At 39.6% G+C, this 23,065-nt stretch overlaps 1 protein-coding gene across 1 annotated transcript in view; it reads right to left on the bottom strand.

Annotated features, from left to right (window-relative positions):
• Positions 1-1,569: 1,569 nt before the first annotated feature.
• The window catches only part of eif3ea (eukaryotic translation initiation factor 3, subunit E, a), a 43,330-nt gene continuing 21,834 nt past the window's right edge, over positions 1,570-23,065 (bottom strand). Inside the window, exons 8-13 of the mRNA XM_056244003.1 lie at positions 20,551-20,677; positions 18,410-18,511; positions 10,985-11,094; positions 6,730-6,832; positions 2,467-2,601; positions 1,570-1,718 (exon numbers count right to left, since the gene is read on the bottom strand). Coding sequence (XP_056099978.1) covers positions 1,683-1,718; positions 2,467-2,601; positions 6,730-6,832; positions 10,985-11,094; positions 18,410-18,511; positions 20,551-20,677 — 613 coding nt within the window. The 3' untranslated portion in view covers positions 1,570-1,682. The remainder of the gene's footprint in view (positions 1,719-2,466; positions 2,602-6,729; positions 6,833-10,984; positions 11,095-18,409; positions 18,512-20,550; positions 20,678-23,065) is intronic.

Below are 23,065 nucleotides of genomic sequence, written 5' to 3' on the forward strand. Positions count from 1 at the left end.
TGTTATGCAAGGCAGCACTTTATATACACCACAGGAAAGTCCAACCGTCCGCACAGAATCTCTGTTACCCTCCTCAGGAAAAAAAAAAACATTTGTCATTTCTAAGTGATGACACTCTCTCCTCAAGAGCCCTTTGATGTTCAGATCAAAGTGAAAATCTCCTAAAGTCAATGTTAATTATATGACAGCTATTTCTCTCCATCAGTACAACACAATAGAGTTTCATTTCTCATTAAAGAAAATCTTATTGAAGATATGTATTTATTCACCTGCCTTCCTAACTAGAGTTGTATCAGGTTGCTTTTCTCCTTAAGAGTACCTGAAGACTTTCCATCTTGGTTTACTATACGCTTTTAGTGGATAGACATTTGAGTGCATACTATACGCAAAACCTAAATTCAAAACAAGTGATTCCCTGACTATTTAAAGCTTCTGCATTAGGACAGACACTGCAATGATCGCTCATATTACGGAAAAGCTACTCTAAATATGGGCATTACCTTGTAAAATGCATTTGCGAGTTGGAAAACAAGACTCGAGGAATAATCCCGACAAAAATTTATTAGGGAACATGCGTTGTATATTTTAATTATGTGGCCTGTGTTTGAACAAATGCCTTAACCTTTTCACGTAGGGGAAAAGGAATGAACAATGCGAAAAAGGGAAAGATTATGTAGCCCTTTTAACCAAAACCTACGTTGACCTTTTCGTTTGGGTGTTTGTTTATTTATTTTAAGTGAAGTGACAGACGTTGTGGTGGACAACCTTCTCAGCCGCACGTCTGCTGTTGGTCTGGATGTCTTACTAAAACAACATCTGAGACAGCACTCCTAAGGTGAATGTGATAATTAAGGGCTAGGAGGGTTTTATTTTCGTAATGTGTCATGGCACAGGACCGGTAAACCAATCACTTTAGCCCACCCCCCCTTCCTCCCCGCCTGCTCGCTCGCTCGCTGGGAAAGTAAAGGTGACGTCAGTTGTTTTAGATGTCTGGCTGGGAGCCCAAGCGCTGTGGCAGCTATAAGCCCCCTCTTCACTCGTCCAGAGAGACAGGGCCCATAAACATGTCAGCTGATAGAGAGGCCAAAGCAGGCATTAAGACACGCTTCGAATCCCAGCCTGCAGCGTCTGTGAACGGCAGGGATAGAAATAGAAAACGTATAGAGCGTTAGACTGTAGGTGTCATGCGCGGAAGATGTGATGAGATGGGAAAGGTGGAGAGGCATTACGTTGATTGTATAGCGCATCTGACGTCAAAGAGGACGAGCGGCATTGAAAATGACAACGAGAGTTGGGGATGATCACCTTTCCGTGCCCTCTTCGCATAACAGCGCCGTAAACGCAGCAGACTAAACACTCATTCATCATTACGGCGCATGCATGTGCAGCGGCACAAAACCCCCCATCCCACTCAGTGACTCAGAGCACATTAAAACTTCATCTATTACACAAAAGATCACAACCACTTAACCCTCAACCACCATTCGTAATGTCCAGGAATAAAATGCAAGCATGAGGTGAAGATGGTTTTATACGTTTTTTTTTTTATTTAATACCAGATGCATTGAACCCAAGTGCAAAAACAAGGCCTTTGAGGGACACGAGAGGGAGAACAGGATGTTCGGCCGCAATATGGGAATGCTGGAAGGTTAGATGGGAGCATACGGTCTGCAAAGATCCACTCAGAAGCCAGAATCCTGACCCGCCCAGTTTGGAGTCTGAATAGAGAGGAAGAGAGAGCCAAAAGATGTCATTACCCAACACAAATGAAGGTGAGTTCATTATAAACGACTGAACATGCAACTGAGACTATCTGCTACAAAACCGCAGTCGTTTCGTAAGTACAAGCAGTTCAAGTTCACGTTCGCACCTTTTCCGTTGGGAAAGAGAAAATGTTCAATTAAATTGCGTCTGGCCAAACACATCAAAATAAAGGGCTGTGTGTTATGACCTTTGCCATTGTGGTGTTTTTGCGAGTGAGTCACTTAAATGACGTGGTTTGAGGGACCGAGACATTTAAAGGCCGTTATTTTGGAAACGTTCTATTTCAAACAAAAGAGAGGGCACGTTTGTCGTGGGCCAATCAGTGCACACATACAAGATCAAACGGAGACCGACTGGACCCCAAGCAAAACATCTGTGGTGACTCCTAAACGCAGGCAACTCCATGGAGCGTGTGTGTGATTGTGTGCAAGCGTTATTTACTCTGCAGCGCTGAGTCATGGGACTCAGACCTTCTTCTTTATGGCTGAGCTGTGCTACCTTGTCATTAGGCCTTTGAAGAAAAACGGCATGATGAAAGCGCTCGCTGTGTTAAACCTGCTCTTACTGGTTTACACTGTGTAAAGACAGTTCTGGGCTGATTGCCGCTCGGCATTCTTCTGGATAGATCATTTGTGTGTGTAAACTACAGGGCTCAAGACAAAAAGAGATGAGATCAGATAAAAGAGATGGAGAGATGCTGACCTCAGTCCTGTTCGCGTTGGTCTGCTTCTTCTCGATGTTCATGGCCAGCATTTGGCTGCGGAACGAAAGGCTCTTGGTTTTCTCGATCACCTGCTGATATGGCGATATGGCGTTGTTGCCCATCACCACGTGTCCCTGCCAAAGGAAAGAGGAGAGGAAAACAGTGTCAGAGCTAAACTCAGGGAACACCAATCCTTTTCTGTTCCCACAGACACACAGACCTGTATTCACAACCTCCTCACAGTCAGCTCGAAACACACAGGAGCTAATTCTAGGTCATTCCAGTAGAATGCCATGTGATTTGTGAGATCAGAAGTCTCGTTACTTGTTTGTGGTGTTATGACATGTTAAGTTCCTAGATCATTTGACAAAAAAAAAAAAAAAGTCTTTCATACAAACATTACATGCTCGGAAGTTATCAGTTTAAAAAAAATGAAATACTTGTATTAGGCATGAACTCATTAAATTAATCAAAATTTACAGTAAAGACATAGCATTACAAAAGATTTCTTTTGCAAATACTGCTTTTTGAACTTTCTATTTATCAAAAAATATATCAGTTTCCACAAAATATTAAGCAGTACAATACAATTGATGATAATAAGGAGAAATTAATGTGCACCACATTAAGTGTTTTAAGCACCAAATCAGCGTTTTGAGAGAATGATTTTGATTGATTTCAGAATGATTTTGAAAGATCATGTGACACTGAAGACTGGAGTAATGGCTACTGAAAATTAAAAGCACAGTATGCAAGTTTCGCCACTAGAGGTCGCTTATTCAAAACAATAACAAAGGTAGCTTGATGACGTTGCGAACAAGTGTGGAATCATGGAAGTTGTCATCTTCACCTCCACAGCCGATGGAAAGCAATCTTACGGGACTCAGGCAGAAATCATGTTCATGGATGAGCGAACATATTAAAGTTGTATTAACGTTACTGTGGTTTGAAGCAGGACGGGACCGAGAACCGTGGGAGCAGAACGAGCGAACGCTAACGAGAAATACCTCCGCGACACACTGGTCTCGAGCCCCATGGAGGAGCTCTGGAGCTTTTATTCATACTCATTCAGGTCACTTTTTTAACTAATTAAAGGGACACTATGCAGCTTTTTTAGCTTAACTGAACAGCTTCAGAGTTATTGAAATGGTTATATAACTTCTTTCGGGTTGAATGGTGGGCGTCTCGACCCCCCCTGGTGCCTGTGAGCGCAAAAATCTCACTTGCAACTTCGGTGCGGCGGGCCGCGTCAGGAAGTATCGCGTGATATCAGCTCTCGCGATGTAACAAATTCCTTTACGGCAACTCACACATACACACAGGAACAAGGTATAGATGGATGGAGTTTGTCACACTATCGTCATGGCTGAGCCGGCATTTAAGATGCAGAAAGCTAGGAAAGCATTGTCGGAGGAACAGAGAAAGAGGAAACGGCAGACTGACCGAGCGAGGAGTCGGGCACGAGCATAGGCGTAATTTGCGGGTGTGTTATGTCCCCATTGAAACTTCTCGCGGCACGGATGTAACGTTACCATTACAAACAAATAAAACATCTCCAGGTAACTCTAGTAGAGCATTCATTTCGTTCGTTTGTTAAATAAGAGGCGATCTGAAATGTGTTATTTTTGAAATCAAGTGACCAAAGTGCTCGTTGCCTCTGCGATCAGTGGTGCAGATAAGTTACAGTGTTCTGTTGTGACGCGCGCCTGAATCCGTTGCGGGGACTGAGAGACTCTCTATATTTTGTTATGGTGAAATCACAAAATCTAATGCACAAAAAACATATCCCTGCTTGAAATACAACCACTAATAAACAATCGGTTTTGATGAGGAAAATAAACTATACTACTAGTACCGATTAGAACCCAGAACCTCTGACACACTTGGCAAAAGTTCTGCCTCTGGACCATAAAAATTGTCGGATCTATGTATTTAATCACGTGAAAATTCTCACCACTAACAACATATATTATATCTCATTAAACGACAAATTAAACACAATGTACTATTGTATACTGTGAGTGGTATTTACGACAGTAACGTTAAATTCAAGTACTCCACAGTAACTCTAGGGGTCGCTGTTTGACAAAAACGGGATTTCTGCATAATGCCCCTTTAACTTGAGCTGTTTTACTTGCTCAAACAATCTACTATGTACAATTGAGTGTGTTGAAATTATGTTATAATGTTACTCTACTCGTTGCACATTGCATTAAGCTAGATCATTATTAGAATATCATATTAATAAAAGCTGGATAAATCATATTTCACAATATTACTGATTACTTTGAAAACATAAAACAAATCTTAGTGGCCCAAAACTTTAAGTAGTGTAAAACATTGAAAATTAGAAGATTTTTTTTAAATGTATTAATTTAAACAATATAATACAATGTATTAAGTGGTAGGGGACAATCACCATGTGCAAATTTATAATGGCAATTAAACTTCATCTGAACTTGTATTTTCAAATAGTTTTTAACATTAATGATACATTTAAAATTATTTATAGTATTACTTATTATATATTAAAATTATTACTTATTTTGTTTGTCTGGGTTAGGCATTAGTGCAGGGTCTAACAGGTGTATAAAAAACAAAACGAGTAAATACAAAAAAAATGTAAATTAATATATATATATATATATATATATATATATATATATATATTAGGGGTGGAACGGTACACAGAAGTCACGGTTCGGTTCATACCTCGGTTCAGACATCACGGTTCGGTACGATTTCGGTACAATGGAGGGAAAAGCAAAACAAAAATGCAGAAGGCATTGTATTTTTTAAATAAGTTTGATTAATAAAGGCATAGAACCAGTTTATTTGTAGTGCACTTGCAATAGTTTTATATAATTTGTTTATTAATTAAATTAATAAAAAGACAAAAAGACCTTGCAATATGTTTGGTAATTGTACTATTAATTTAAAATTATTTTGCTATATTTCAGATCAATATATTTGTTTTCCTTAATTTTAATTAACATTATTAATTGACAATGTAACATTATTCTCATCTGAATTATAAATAATTGATTTCTGTATAAAATAATCCTACCATTAAAAACATTCGATTTTCTTTTTTTAATCAATGTAGAGTGTGTAAGATTAGTGCTCCGAGGACGAGAAATGAAAACCAATGCGATATGATGAATGTCCAAAAGATGGGACCCACAGACTGTTTTGAAATGGAGTTGGATAAATATGTTTTGCTTTTAAAACAGTGTGTGTGTGTGTGTGTGTGATTTTGGTTGGGTGACAGTTGTAGGTTACAGTTTGACAAGAGTTTACAGTGTGACAAAAGCACAATGTTGTGTTTTATTGCGAGTGTACACAAATATAAGTAAACACTTTGCAGGTTTAATGATCTGTATGAACAAAATGACGGAGTATGTTTTTTATGTTTCCACTGTTCGATCGCGCGCCTCTCTCTCTCTCTCTCTCTCTCTCTCTCTCTCTCTCTCTCTCTCTCTCTCTCACTCACACACACACACACACACGACATACACACACACACACACACACACACACCAGCATTGCAATCTTGACATCGCAGCCTGTTCATTATGCGGTCACGGTCACACCATTCGCGTCTAGTTCGACGCTAGTCCAAAGCGAATAGGACGCGCGTATAAAGCCAACGTTTGAAGTGAACGCGCGTTCAGAGCTACCGATGCTACAGATTATGTGTCCCTAAAGAACCCGCGTATCTAACAGTAGTTCCGCATTACATTAATTAATTTGCACGCGAGTTTTATTTATTTTTATACCGTGTATTCTCCGTGTAAATTCGTGCACCGAACCGTGACGCCCGTACCGTTTCGGTTCGATACGAATACATGTACCGTTCCACCCCTAATATATATATATATATATATTTTTTATTTTTATTTTTTTTTTTATATAGTTTTCTAGAATGTTAATAGTTTCTAGAATATTAATCTTTGTCATGACTAAAAAGTGAAGCTACACGTTTGTCACCATATTGGGAATGACCCTCCTTCTGGACTGTAATGACAGTCCTCTTACCCTCGAGGAAGGATATGGTGAGTAAGCGGGCACCGGGCAGAATTACTGACGTAATTGATTGCCTCTCCTTTATGTATTAAAGCAGAACTTAATCCCCGCACAAAAGAGGCTGCATTTGATTTTGGGACTAATTAAAGGACACTAACGCAGCATCTATCAATCGTTCGCTATTTGAGGAGGGCGGCAGAGAAACAAGAGTGAAATAAAATATGAGAGACTCTCACCAGTTTGGAGTCGATTTTGGCATCCAGCCTGGCATTGCGAATGAGGTTGACGATCCATCTTTCTGCCTCCTCGGGAGTCATATTCAGCTTATCGGCCAGCATACTGCGAGGCAAACACAGTCCATTAGGACAAACTTAAGTAAAGGGAGAACATTATATACACTGATGCTATTACGTGAAAATTGTGAGGTATATAACAAGCTTGTGGAGTGTGTGTATGCAGGTTTAAAGTGCTGATCGAAAGTGCTGGATGATAATGGGTTTACTGTCATACCTCAGCATTTAGACGTCTGTTCAAGAGTGACAAATGCTTTGCATTATCTGTGATTCTAATCGTACTAAGAAACCCATAAATATGGAGTACAATTACATCATTGCGCTTTCGTGGATATGAGGTCAAGGTAACGATAAAACAAACTTTGCAGACAAGAATAACATGACACAGCTTGGGCTTGCATGGCTACTGACCATCCTATGGCATTTTGGAAAAACCATCCATAAATAAAGCCAGGTGTCTCCTCCACGAATGTGTCATTAAGGGAGGAAGGTGGCAGCAGGGGCTCAAGTGTTCTTTGATCCAAAATCCTACAATACCGCAGCTGGCTTTCTTTTCGACTAAGCTCATTCCGTGCTAGTCAGAAAGAGCCGGCTTGTCCCATTCTGTTCTGTAAGTAAAGCCAACACACCAGGTTTCCAATGCTTTCGCAGTGAAAGGTTAACTCAATCACCCACCGTGGCAACAGCATGGGTCTGGAGACAGGCAGAGATGACAGCTTATATCATTTCACTCCCAGTGAAACCCTCAGAAAATGATGCGTGACAGGCTAGATTGGTCATAAAGCTCATTATTTAAGAGCTAACCGCCAACGAATGTGCCGGTTGTCACATCACGAGTTCCAAGCTGGTGATGGTTAACACATGTCCAACATCAAGCAGTGACACTCGGTGCGGGAAAAGGGAATGCCTGTCGACTCCAGGGGTTAAAGCAGGGACATGAAATCCAAGCCCTTCGGCAGCCCCAAAGCGCTCCGCGAAGCATGCGGCGCACTGATGAACAATTACAGCCGAAAAGGAACAGGAAACCAATTAAGACACTGGAAAGTTTAAATAGCTGAACATCCATTACAGGCCCACAGACCTAGAGGTCTAAGACCATGTCTGAAATGAAGCAGACAGATTGTGAGCTTTTACAGAAAAATAAATGGAAATGCCAAAAACACTGGTTTTAGAAGAGAATTGCATGATAGATAAACATCCAAGACAAACTCTGTGCTGGTTAACTCTAGTGATGCAAGAGACAATGAATATTTCACTGATTTGATTAAGATGTGACACATGTCAGTCAAGCCAAAGTCAAAGATCAACTCAAAAAACAAATAAGATTGAGTTTCCTCTTAGGGGAGCTGACCCTCCGGACAAGCTAAACCAGAGACCAAGGTCAACCACTGCCTCGGTGCAATGAAATGGCCCACACACACACACACACTAATCTAATTTTACCCAGAAGTTTGACTTTAAAACAAGAAGGAAAAAAAGTCGTACTTGCACATGCTTGCCACTAATATGAATGAAAGTCTGAACTGAAACCAAAAATATACAAACGCTGAAAGAAGTAATTATGGAAAAGAAAGGTCGGGTGAATGAACCACTCAAGCATAAGTGCCTGACATGGTGTTTTAAGCCAAGTTGCTTGACTCCCCTCGCTGCAGTCTCATTTTACACAGGAATAAACCTGGTCCTCTGGGGTTAGGGGGTGAAGGGTAAGGATCGTTTTCACTTCAACCCCCTTACATGTACCGACTCCTCGCAGTTGATTTATCCAATTCCGATTCCAGGCCGGTGGGACTGAGGCAACCGGTCTCACTCCAGGATCCGTAGACAGCTAAAAGGTCAGCTGTGAATTCTTACAGTGCCGACCTGCTTTACAGAAGTTTTTAACATAGTGTACTTAAGACAAACGCATTGTTAAATATTTCCATATGAAGGCACAAAGAGATTCACATCATTGGAAGTGACCCCTGCTTCATATCTTGGGGGGAAATGTATTCCCCTCTTCCCACTAAAACAACCTCCCCTCTTTCTAATTGTTAATTTTAAAAAGAGTAAAAAATTAACAATTCCAACCCGGTGGGAAGGGAATTAAAAAAAAATGTTTTACCAAAAATAAAACCATGCAGATTGAATACAACAATGTCTCCTATGTGCTTTGGCCCCACAAATCAACTGCAAAATGGATTAATGTGGACTGTAAGAGATCACATTGTTTTACAGATGACAAGATTGTAGACATCCATATTAAAACTAAAATTTTCATCAAATGCACACAAACTCTCTTCTCAAATAAAGGCCAATGAATGCAAAATTGGGAATTTAAGACTTTTGAGGGCAAGAGACTAATACAAATGCCTTCATAAGTGCAAGTCATAAAATCAGATTTCAAATAGAGCCTTCTCAGACATTTTTATAAAGCCATTTGTAGTTGTGGTTTTTTTTTTGGTGTAGGCTGAGGGCAAAAACACAGGAAAAATATATTCTGCCTACCCGTTCAAGGCCAACAACTGTAAACATAACAAAACTGCTACAAAACGTGCATGCGTTTCATTTGAGCCCACAATTAGCTGCAGAGGCCTTCTGCGTAATGTACCAATGACATGCACTAGTAAACCAAAAATGGATGTTTTCCAATCCTCTAAACAGACATAACACTGTATTTCAGGAGACTCTTTTGAGCTACTAACCTGAACAGATAAACAGCAATCACAATTCGGTTTCCTAGTTCAGCATTACCTTTGTTGCCTTTGACAAGAAAATGGATTCAATTGCAACGAGACTGCCAAAAAAGAGCCAAGACTCCAAATCAATTCCAGACTATCTGCAACTGGAGATTTGGACAGAGCCTGATCACATTCCATGTTTCAACCTTGACTCCAGCCCTTCTCGGTTTAATACAGCTCAGAAAATGTGAGCGAGCAATTAGGCTGTACAATGAAGCATGGAAATGGTGCGAGAACCTTTTTGATCGCCGGGTGTGCGTTTAGAAGAGAAATAACAGATTCCGAATGTCTGTCAATGTTTGCACGTGCACTGCTAGGAAAAAAACCCTCCTTTCATCAAACATGGTATATGATATTGTGTCGGGTGAGTGTATGCATTCACGAACATGGACTTTCAGGATTTACAGGATGTCATAAATCCCCAGAGGTAGATGCAACCTGTTAGCAGATCTCCAGTTTGCCGTCAAGTGCTTTCTGCTTGGCACAGAGGCGGTGGCGGGAAAAAGAATGCAGGACAGATGCTCAACGACTACTAGTTATGAAAGCTCATTAAACAGGCAGGAGGGCAACGCGGCCTCTCTGCTCTGCACTCCGTCACTGAAAGGCTAATAGGAACCAGACACAGGGAAACCAGTGACACCCGCCCAAACCTCTCTTTCCATGCAGACCACTTCTTTTCCACCAATGGAAAATGTTGGGGACTGAAACCATTGCATGTCTTCTCTGGAAGCCTACAATGCCTTATAAATACCGTAAAAGTGGCAATAAAAAAGTGCAACCAGAGTAAAGTGGTAATAAAACACCTGCCGTAACGCAGACCGGAGAGTCTATGAGGAGTTCAGAAGATGCATCGTGTCAGTGGTAATTGAACCATGTGGATCAATGAACAACATAAATCACTGTAAATTTATCTTAACTATTCTCTTTAATCGGTTTAATTAAGGCAATATTCCTCTTCGGTTGCGCTCTAAGTGAATTAGCGCAGACAAAAATTCCAAACGCCACTTTCTTTTACGACGACGTGACAAGACGCAACAGACAATAACGGAGTAAGTGGCGCTTAGAAGAGAAAAATCTGCTGTATTATCCACAGACGGGGGGCGCACCCATTAAGATCCTCCCGAGGGCCAATATGTAGACCCTTTATACATGCTTCAAAACAGATGGGTGGATGTGCCTGGGATGTCTGGTTCTGAATGCGTGTCTCCATGTGTGAGATTGAGGTGCTGGCAGCCGGTCTCTGGACATGCTTCCTCTAGCACACTGGGTAATAAAAACTTATCAGAGAGTGGAGTGGGAATGGAAGAGAGGAAACAGGAAGCGTTCCCACATTGTGGACACATTTTCAGACCTGCTACCTTTTTTTTTTTCATTCCTGACAACAATTTATCCATCAATTTGTCCACTTTAAATGGAATTTTAAAATCTGTTACATGATCCAGCAGTTATTTTGTACTACACTGAAAATCACAAGTACTTACTTTATACTGATGCACTGGTGAATTCGGCAGAAGGTCTCAAAGATGAACAAACGAGCATTTTCAATGAAGTCCTCAAGGCACGCCACAAGAAAAAAATCATTCACCAGCACCTTCAAAAGATTTAAATGCTTACATTAGACACTGCATGCATTTTCATGCACACAATCTTACACTGATTATAGTAAAACCAGGGATTTTCAAACTGTTTGATATCACAGACGCTCAAATATGATGATTCCTTTGCATGAACCCCTGAAACACAAAGGATTTTTATTTTCATACACTACAGTTCAAAAGTGTAGGGTGGGGTCGGCAAGATTTTTGAACTTTTTTTAAAGAATTTCATCTCTTTTCCAAGGCTTCATTTATTTGATTAAAAACATTTTCAGCAGCCATTTCTTCAGTCTTCAGTGTCACAAGATCCTTCATAAAAGATTTCTAATGCAATGATAATAATACGAAACTTTCTGAGCCCCAAATCAATGTTGAAAACAGTTGCGCTGTTTAACTGTGATACGTTATTTTCAGTATTCTTTAATGAGAATAAAGTTAAGAAAGAACAGCATGTATTTTAAATAATATTTTTTTTGTAAATGTATGCAAGTCTTTATTGTAAATTAGTATTTAAAAAATAAAATCTCTCCATGTTTTAAGTTATATTGAGACAGATTATATATATGCATATACATACAAATATTAATGTAAGCGCCTGGCCTGTCTACAGTTTGATGTCAAAACTGGGAGAGAGAGAGAAAAAAAAAAATCACTGTTTTAATGTTTTAGGATTAGGAGAAGAGTTTGGTCCAAAGGTTTGCTGGAACACAGAAATCTCTGTGGCTAAACTGGACAATGAGCAGAACAGGAAGTTTATATAAACTCAGAACTGAAATAAAAACAGTTCCACTTCATCCGAGATCTCTGTAATAGCACCTGGTTGGGGTAACGCCGGAAAAAAGCCAAAAGCAAGCATTATGACAAATTATGGAAATTAATTTTTAGCTGCAAGTTAAAGCAATGGAAGCCTATAGTTAACACATATACAACAGTGTTTAATGCTATCCTTAGGAGAAAACCATTATCTGGAAGCACAAAAAAAAGGAAAATCTGGGGTCATTCTCAGCACTCTAAACTAACCACAGATCTTGGAATTCCACAGTCCCCACATGAAACGGGGCAGGAACAGAGCCAGCCACTGAATCCACCGCAATGGCTGTGACTTATCGCCGTTTGTCTTGCCCATTGCCGCAGGGTCCATCGGACTGCGTGGTGGAACCAATTTATAGTGCCACTGCTTTCAAACATCTCAACTAGCGTCTACAATCTCAGCTGAGCTCTGATCACCGCATACTAACCTCCACATCCTAAAGAGACCTGGTGTGCTTTACCTTGCTGTCAAAACACGAATAGTGAGGTGCATTCCACTCAGCTGAAGACATGTGCGAGCCCCTGCTGTCTCTGCACGGTTCACATGCAGTCCCCCGTCCCGCGTCTTCGTGTGCACGTCTGCGCTCACAGCCCCCGCTTTGTTTGCTTAGGCTTGAGAACTACTATCTCCGTTGTTCTGCTTGAAGCAATCCCAACTACATGGCCATGGCCCTATCAGCCGACACACATTTCATCATTGACATTGTCTTATCTTAAGCTGATAACGGTTCGCATAAGTGCTATAATTACTGTTGAGGTTTTTTTTAGTAAGAGGGGGAGAGAAGGCAGCTACAACAACTTTGTAGCAGAACAAAAAAAATTAAATTTATGCTTAACTTACTGGAATCTAAAAGTGCAGTTTTAGGGGTTTTTTTTCCAGTCTTCCAAAAGATTGAAAACAGGGCTATATAAGGTTGTGTCTATGTTTTATGCATAGCATAGACATCATGAGCCCAAACCATTGTGCAAATGGCCCCTCTCCGCTGAGATGGATCAACTGAAGAATGAAAAATTACAAAAGCTGACTGGATAAGCATGATAAGGTAATCACGATGCAAAGTAAGCAATGTGATGATCCACAGCTTGAAGAAAATCCCAGAACACTTATGCGGTCAGTCTCTACAGATCCAGGACCGTGTCCAGTTGGACTGAATCACAGGCCTGCAGAACCTCTGGAGCCATGGGTGCCAATGATATGCTAAGGAATTGCTTATAAACAACAGTACTGTATTTGGGTTATTTGAGCTTATTTTAGACATCAAGTATGAGGTCAGTAGTATGGTTTATTTTTTAAATAAATCAACTACCGTTTTCAACATTGATAATAATAAGAAATGTTTCAAGGATCATGTGGATCATGTGACACTGAAGACTGGAGTAATGATGCTGAAAATTCAGCTTTGCATCACATAAGTAAATTACAATTGAAAATATATAAAAAAAACTGTTATATTAATTTACAAAACACATTTCAATTTAAAGGGTAATACATATATAAAATGAAGAGGGGAATACTTTTCACTAGATCTTTATGACTTTCGTAAATTACTTTTTTTAAATGGTGAAAAGTTAGCAGCAGTCAACAGACATATGCGCGCACATATATATATATATATATATATATATATTAGGGCTGTCAGTTAAACGCGTTATTAACGGCGTTAACGCAAACCCATTTTAACGGCGTTAATTGTTTTATCGCGCGATTAACGGTCTTTTTGGCCTAGCAAACTTTGTAGTTTTTTTTTCACATGCTTTTGCAACAGGACGGCATGCGGGCCGCTGCGCTATGAAACCCATTCATTTCAATGGCTTGCGGCGCGCGAGGACGTTTTGAAAGCGCAAGCGGATCTAGCTAGACCGGAAACAAAACAACAGGCACGCCGCACACACTTGTTTGGGCTTGCGAGCCGGATGCGCGAGCGCGAATCTCTCTGCTCGCGCGCGGAATATAATGTGCCGAGCACGAATCTCTCTGCTCGAGTCGCGCGCGCTCTCAGATACACGCTGCTCTTGTAAGAATTTTCTCTGGGCTCACTCAGAGAATATGCCTGCACTTAAAACGTGTTCAGTCAGTGCAATCGCGAATCTCTCCTCTTCCCCAGCTAACAATTTTAGGTTATAAGAATGTTTTCATAACGTTCCCATTAAGTTATAAAAACGTTATTTCTGAATGTTATAGGAACGTTCAAAACGTCCAGTTTTGAGTGGATGACGAGCGTGAGACGCCGAAATGGATGCCAATAAGATTCTGAATGGAAAGTTTACTTTTAAAAAGTTGCCAAATGGTTCCATTGACAAGACCAAAGTGATCTGTGTGTTTTGTCGTTGTGAACTGAGCTATCATCATCGCAGCACGTCCAGTCTGAATACCACTTGATGATGGCCAGCACACACACACACACACACACAGCTGATGCGAATTCTCCGCCCCCTCGTCAATATCAGGACCTCGTCAGTATTCATTTCACCCTTTTATTGATGGACAGTGTTATATTGTGTGAGAGATTATTTGCTCCAAGTGATAATGTTTTAGTGTGAAATTGAACAGTATATGCCAATATTGTTTTCAATAAAAAACATTTGCACAAAGCAAGCCGATCCACTTTTCCATGTTGATAAGAGCATTAAAATGAGAAAAAAATAATGGGACAAAAAGAAATCAAGAGACATTTAGAATAGATAAAAATGTGCGATTAAATGCGATTAATCGCGAGTTAACTATGACATTAATGCGATTAATCGCGATTAAATATTTTAATCGTTTGACAGCACTAATATATATATATATATATATATATAAAGCAACACAATATATTTTTTATATATATATTTTTTTGGACCTTAAGCATCTCCCCTTTCAATAATATTTTCTTTATTAATAAAATAAATAAATAAATTGAGCCCTATTAGCGAAAAGTGTTAATATCCTTTTTACCCACTTATAAGTTGCTCATTTGGGTCATACAACTTATTTTTTCTTGTACAATCACTAAAATAAATAGTTACTGTAACAAACTTGTTTGAAGGGGAGGGGATGTTTGTTTTTGTACGAGTAAAGGCGGTTAAGAGCAAACAATCTGATGACTCGCAAGGCTTCGGCAGTCTAACAGGAAAAGCCTTGGGCTGTTGTAGAAGGGCAACTCTGATTTTGTAAGTCACCACTCAATCAGACTGTGATTTTGTAAGCATTTATAGCTGACATACATCTGAGCCTAGCCAGTTATGCTCACATGCCACATAGTTTAACTTTTTGTTGTGTGTGTGTGCAGCTTGTGATCTCGATAAAGCCTCAGGCTTTCATAATCAGGGTCAGGACTAATTATTAGTGGCCGTTTATGCAGTGTCTGGGCTGAACTCTGGTTGTGGAATACGCCTGGTTCTGGTGGTCCAGTAGCCGGGGGGCTCTCACGAGATCTCACAGATGCAGGTGTGCTAATTATTCCTAGCCTTACAAACCCTGGACTCCAAGCATGCAAAGTGTAATAGAGATCTCCCAAATGACTCGATCATTTAGACCAGCACTCGTTTTCTTCTATGCTTCTTGACGATAAACGTCTAGAATGAAAAACAGCTGGCCTGATCAAATGGGCACTCGCAAAAGAGTAAATGTTTATAAATCACGTCAGCGTTTTAGGAAGGTTCCCATTTCAGTGTTAAGTTGGGTTTTTTCATTCTCCTATAAAAAGCCTGCTATTTAACATAGCTTGTTAATAAACAAAACTGAATTGTTTTATTTTGGGCAATGGTAGACAACGGGCAGTGCGACTGGTCTTTGAATTCATAATAATTTAGAGAATGGGAATGAGCTTCGACATAAGTGCACACTAGGCTAAAGGCACTCAAGCTAATTACGCTTGGGATGAATCTTTGTAATGTAATGTGTTTACTGCAACCAAGAATGCGCCTGAAGGCCATTTCTGGCTTTTATCACACTAAGACTTTCTTATAATACTTTTTGCCGTTTAAGATTTGGCACGTTTGTGGGGAAGCTTACCAAATGCATTTAGGTTGAAATGTAATGTTTTCCAGGGTCAGGATGGCGAACAAATCTCTGTGCTGTGCCAACAATGTCTGTAATCGCATGGTAGCAAAAGTCATTTGAACTATTCCCTACACTATGTTAATGTTAATACCAATTCACTGAAAAAAATTAAAATCCTCTCTTACTAAAGCCAAGACGTGATTAATTCAGTGTTCAGTGTTTTGTACCAGCAGCTCTAAAATCTTGAAAATTGAAAATGAAATTGTCATAATTTATGTATCTTCACTTTGTTCCAAAAGTTGTTTCTTTACGTAGAACACAAAAGGAGAAATTTTGAAGATGGTGAGAGTGGATTAAAGCTTTCAAGTTTAAAACAAAAATGCAAAAGCACTATAAAAGTGGTCCTTAAGACTCGTATTCCAAGACTTGAGATAGTTTTGTGTGAGAAAGACAAAGAACAAATTCATTATACATAAACTACAACATGCAATATATCCACCCTAGTCATCTGAATTCATAAGAAAAATACCAATGTATGATTCATGAACAAATCGTTCTTTTGAGTCTGATATTTTCAATCAATTAGTCTGAAAGATTAATTTATGATTTGATAGTTGATCTGATAGTTACATAGATTACAAGTGAATAGACTTAAATTTAAATTTGGTCCTCCTCACATGAAACTACCGTATGACAACAGGCTTGGAAAAAAGTTCACAAGTAGTATGTGGACCACTTTTATGGTGCCTTGGATTTTTTTGAAGCTTAAAGGGGGGGTGAAATGCCATTTCATGCATAGTGAGTTTTTTACACTGTTATAGAGTTGGATTCCCATGCTAAACATGGACAAAGTTTCAAAAATTAAGTTGTACGTTTGATTGAGTATTTCTGTTCTCAAAATACTCCTTCCTGGTTGTCACAAGTTTCGGAAAGTTTTTTTCGAGTATGGGCGCGTATGACGTCAGAAGTGCCGGAATGTCCTTATACGGTCCTAAGGGCACTTCTCTCGGAAGGGCGCGCGCGCAGCTGTAGAGCGTTAGCCGTAACCTGTGCCCATCAAAGCGCTGTGCATCGGCTGCGCTCAATATGTCACCAAAGAAGTGTGTTTTCGCTTGCCAAGGCAAGAAAACACTGCACAGATTCCCCAAGAATCAAGCGTTAAGGGACCAGTGGATGGAGTTTGTTTTTCCAGAACATCAACACAGTTGTGCAAGTGTTCTTGTTTGTTCCATGCATTTCGAGGATGATTTTTTTATAAACAAGACCCAGTTCGAAGCCGGATTTGCTAATCGTTTAGTTCTCAAGGATGGAGCAGTCCCAACACTAAAGGTTAACGGTCTTGCGTTGGAACCGCAGGCGGTGAGTAGAACTGCTTCAAATATCTGTGTGTGTCTATCGCGGTCTATCAGCGTGTTAGCTCCGCCCACACGGCACGCCTCCACCCGCTCGGCTTTTTCCGGAAAGACTCGGTACAGCCTATCTTTCTTTTATAAATATAATAAAACTAAAGACTTTTTGGAGATATGATGGATGCAATATTACTTTATAGGTACTCAAGATTAACATTAGATTGACTGAAACTGAGTGTTTCACCCCCCCCCTTTAAAAGCTTCAGTCTCTTTTCAATAAAAACTGCATGGAAAAGATTGATTTTTGAGGTGAGCTATTCCTTTGAAACAGAGCTTTTTACTCTATTCCGTTGTGTTTTTGTTTTGTTCGGTGCGGTGTTGGCACTGGGAGTCAGTAGTTTAACTGTAAAAACAGAAAGAATGACACAGCAGGGCAAGGGTGAAAACTGATGAAGTGACCATTATGGAAGGCCATTTATAAACGGGAACAAAAATACAGATCACTGGCTTGTCTGTACCGCAGAAAGCTCTTTCCAGTGCGCGTGTCCGCCTCTGCACACCAAAAGCACTTCTTGTTAACCATCCCACTGATCTGACAATTACCGGCTATCATAAAAACATGACAAATGGTGAGTCAGAGGCTCTTTCAGGGGCCCACTTCCACAGCTGCCCATGACACCGCAGCATGCAGAGACCGCCTGAGCTTTAAGACCCCTTTCAGGGCCTGAAACAGAAGGGTAGGCTGTTTGTGACTGCAGAAAAGTGACAGACAGCATCGCTAATGACCATCAACAGTTATGGTAAAGTTCAGAGGACACTTCTGACAAATCAGAGGTCGGAGACTCAGTGTGATGTCATCACAACTCATCATTAGGGAAATTGAGACATCATCTGCGTAAATACAAAGTTAAAGGCTTTTTGTGGCCAAACAAGAAGTGAAGGATGAGCTCAACATCTTAGAAGAAGGATAGTCTCTTCAAACGCATTCACTAATGGAACCCGTTATGAAACGTTATGAATCTTATGCTTTTGAAAAAAACAGGTACATGACAGAAGATACAATCAATCTGTGAAGTCCCTATAAAGAGGAGGGTGTGCCATGCTTTTAAGGACACGCAAAGAAACAAGCTAATAAAAAGGTAGCTGGAAAAGACAGCTGGAACTTACCGCCTCACACTCTCGCAGCTTCTTCTGAGCACTATCAAAGTCAAAGTTCACATACAGACACTCCACAAACTCCGTGATTGGATCTTTGTAGGTGTATGACTCCTAAAAAGAAGAGAACAAAAGAAAAATTTATGCAAAATAGTTCTTTAAGGGAAAGTTCACGCAAGAAATAAACTTCCACCATTGGTTCTCAAACTAGGGTGTGCTTTAGTTTTCATTATAAATGTGTCCTTTTTATTAACAAATAGTTTCACATTACAACCAGAACTGATATCAGCTGTTCAAGCACAGAATTACTGCTTCTTTCATCTTGTGGTTACAAACATGGCTGTCGACAAACTGTTGCATATATTTTCTTAATTGATACAAGCTGACAGTTAATTTGCCTACAGTAAAGAAATCAAGTCACGTATATGGAAAATAGTAAAACTGTCTCTGAGAAGACTTGAAAACAGTGTACAAGTAATATGGACTACTTTTATGGCACTTTCTGTTCTCGACAGCAGCCTGGTTTTTCCAACCACATTGTAATGCAGATTTTGGGATACCACATAACAATGCTGAATGGAAACACTAATACGTGGCTAAAATAATACGGTAAATGAACTAATATAACTAATAGAAATGTTAAAATATCAAATAAATTAAATTTGCAACTTCCATTCTATTTTGCTGTGTATGAAAAACAATAGCTTTAACATTCTGCAAAATATCTTCTGTGTTGTTCCATTGTAGAATTAAAAAATCTTACTGGTTTCAAACAATATAAGGGTGAGCAGATGATCAGAGAACTTTTATTTTTGGTTGAACTCTGCCTGTCTGGTTGTATATAATAATGAGAATAACCTCTGCTTAATGTGCCATGTCTATAAACAGCCATGAGCTGAAAGACTTTAGTACAGTACAATCCCTTTAGCAGAGAACCTGATGGGATGAATCCCATTTGGATATGTGATAGTCTTTGGGTCTTCCCTGGATCTAAATACCATAGATGCTTGAGTAACCATGAGAAGAGAAACTTGTGCAGGGAATATGGTGAGCACCTCAGGACACATGTTTAAATGATTACGCAAAGGCTGCGGGATGTACTTATTTGGATTTCAGTGCCATTGATCTCTGAAGAAGCTACTGTTGTTGGACACACACATCAGAACACTACAATCAGACTGTCCAGCACCATTCATCAAATCTAATAGGTTCAAGACTCGCACGGCCTGAGGAGGCACATAGATAAACAGAGCTTTTATTTTCAGGCCAATGTACACCGCTCATTCATTCATTAATTTCCACAGACGCAGCGAGATATAAGATTCCCTGCAACGTCCTAGATGTATTAAATTCAAATAAAAATACACTCTTATTCAACAGAGAGAGAAAGCATTGTTTATCTGGTAATGAGTAACCTCTTATTGAAAACATCTTGCAGTACTCGCAAGGCCAGTGTGGATGATTGCAGGAAGACCAACAGAGTACGAAACAGTTATCAATAAAAAAGCACCACCTGACAAATTGCTCAAATTGAATTAAAAGAAAAAAGGCTTCGAATTTAATAAGCCTGAGGATACACACAAAGTAGCATGAATGCAAATGAAATATATTGTAACTTTTTTTTATTTTTATCTAGGCACACAAACATGAGGCCAATCCATTTAATGTGTTCATAAATTAATAAATAAAAAAAACAATACATAATACAATTTCTCAGCATATATTGATTACATTAATTTACTTACATTTTAATTCAATTGACAGCCCTAGTATAAACATTTTAATTTAATGTAAAAAAATCATTTATAATATATATTTTAATATTTATATATACACCTTAATAATAATGTTTAATTTGATAGTTATAGTGATGCACCATAAAAAACTATCAAATTAAACATTAATATATTATACATGCATGCATAAATATTAAAATACTCATAAATATTATATATATATATATATATATTTCTTTAAATGTTGATACAAGGGCTGTCAGTTGATTTAAAAATGTAATCAAATTAATTTAATAGCATTACTTTATTTATTATTGAAAAATATTCATAAAAATATGATGCAATAAAAGAATACAAATTGACTGAAAGACAGTGAAAACCAGTACATAAATGAAAAAGCAAAGTCCTGTCTGATACCTGCTGGATGACTTTCACCAGATCCTTCAGCACCTGCCTACGCTTGCGGACGTCCTTGTTGGTGATGACAGCTGTGGTCAGATAGCGCAGTATGTGTGGGCACATGGTCTGAATAGCATTTAGGTACCTGCAAACAAAAACAACAACAACAACAGTCACACGCTTGAAGGACAGCTATCATCTCTACAGTGAAAGTCACATGATGTAATTTGTCAAGTTTGGACACCTTTTTTCACAGCAAAAATGTTCTATAAGAACGATGAACTATCAGTTTCCCTATTCTCATATAGTGAACTTGCAGATTCTTGTTAAACAGAAGAACAAGAATCAGACCGTGTTGAAAGCACCTCTGTTCATTGGTCCCACTGTGGAGGGAAGGGAAAAGGAAAAGCCCCTTTCTAGACACGGATCACCAGCTACAGGCCTGCAGAGCAGTGAAACACTATCCACCAGGGACTTGTTTTTCAGCCACAGGTCAACTAGCTGTGGGCTTCACCGAGAATGAAAGCTACATAGCACTACTATTACAACCCAAGACAAAGTTTCCTCTCTACCGACTAGAGACGTGCAAGAGCTTTCTTATATGGACAAAAAAAAAAAAAAAAAAAAAACATACAACAGATGCCTTGTCATAGGGCTAAGAGCTCCTGTTAAAGTGCACTTAACATTTCGAGTCAATTTGGAGAACGGCCTCCGCGCCTGCAGTATCTGTACGAACATCTTTGACCCCCCTCTCTCCCTCATCCCCCCATACGAGGACCAAATTAAATTTCAAGGAGGAAGTGGAGCTGCTCTGTCTTGGCCAGGCCCTAAAGCTCCCTTACAGATCAGCACGGAGAAACACATGTCACTTGGAGGAAAAGGAGGAGGGCTGCCGGATGGTTTAATTAGCCGAAACAATTAAAGGGACAAGGGGGCCTGTGGCACTTGTGATGTTGGAGCTAAAAACAGCAGCGGGCTTCGGCGGTGTGTGATCCCAGTTGGCGCAGCCTTCGGTCTCTCCTCCCTTTGTAGTTGTCTGACTTCATGGCAAACCACAACACTTCATGCTGTGTTCCTGATTAACTTACACCTACTCGCTCTCCCGGGGAGGCTCCGATGGCCAGACCGCTCACATGAGTCATGATGCCATATCTGGGCTTCGCACAAAAAAAAAAAAACATTATCTAACGGAGCCCAACAGCTACGACCAAAGCCATGATACGGCTTAATCGGTTGCTAAATGACTTCGCAAGGAAAAGGGCAAAACAGGAAGTAGTAGTTCAATTTGAGTGCGTCACATTCTCCTCAGGGAGGTAGGGATTTAGGATAGGGCTGCAACTAAAAACTACTTTGATAATAGATTAAGGTTTTGATTGTGTTGTTGACCCGTGTTCGAGTCTGGCCTAGGTCATGTTCCGCTCCTGTTTCGACTCTCTCTCAACGTACTTTCCTGTTGGAGCGTTTTTAAGTGATAACTCACCCAAAAATGAAAGTTTTGTCATTTGCTCACCCTCAAGTTTTTCCAAACCAGTACGAGTTTCTTTCTTCTGTTGAACACAGAAGAAGATATTTTGAAGAATGTTGGTAACCAGACAGTTGACAGTAGCCATTGGCTTTCATAGTATTTTTTTTCTACCGTCAACTGTCTGGTTACCAACATTCTTCAAAATATCTTCTTCTGTGTTTAAATAACCAAAACTGCACCATTATTCAAACTCTGGCTGATACCAATAAGCTGGTGATTATTTTAATGTTATTGACAATAAATGATAAAAAAGATGATTATTCTATGTCATGCTTTTAAAACATTTAAGTGAATAGTCACAAAATTGTTCAACATAATAAATGATATTAAATTAAAATATACAAAAACATTTAGGGTCAGCAAGATTTTTTCTAATATTTTAGTGTTGAATGATGAAAGTTCAATAGAACAACATTTATTTGAAATAGAAATGTTTTATAACAATGTCTTCACAGTCACTTTTAAATAAATGCACAATAAACAACAAATGCGTTTTTACTACTTTAAAGTGGCTTCACTGATGGAGGCTCTTAGCTGTTGCAGTCCTAATTTGGCTGGTCCGAGAGAGCAGAGAGAGAAAAAGGTAGAAACGAGGCGAAGGAAAGAACAGTGGTGCAGTTCCAATTTCATGATGCATCTGAAGGGAGGAGGGGAATTAAGAGGTAAATCAAGTGAAACTCTGAATCCACTCTCCGCTGCATGGCCGGGATAGTGTTTCGGCGGTATTAGCTTTCCTGTTTGCACCTACATCATAGGTCATCTTGTGACAATATTCTTTCTCGAACTGCCCTTGGACTTGGTTAGAACGTATTATATGATAGCCTATCGTTGGTATCGTTTTTCCTGCACTAAAAAAATTTCGGTTTTTGTTTTGGCCGTCTGCTCGACGGCATGACTACACGAACGATCTTCAGGCCGAGAGCACTGGATCGTACCCTGTCCTGAATGACAGCCAAACAACTATGAATTGAACCTGAATGACACCAGCTGATGTCAGTCTAATTGTCA

Source organism: Rhinichthys klamathensis, unplaced genomic scaffold (genome assembly GCF_029890125.1).
Source record: "Rhinichthys klamathensis goyatoka isolate OS25496 unplaced genomic scaffold, OSU_Roscu_1.1 h1tg000896l_1, whole genome shotgun sequence".
In the NCBI taxonomy this organism is placed as follows: domain Eukaryota; kingdom Metazoa; phylum Chordata; class Actinopteri; order Cypriniformes; family Leuciscidae; genus Rhinichthys; species Rhinichthys klamathensis.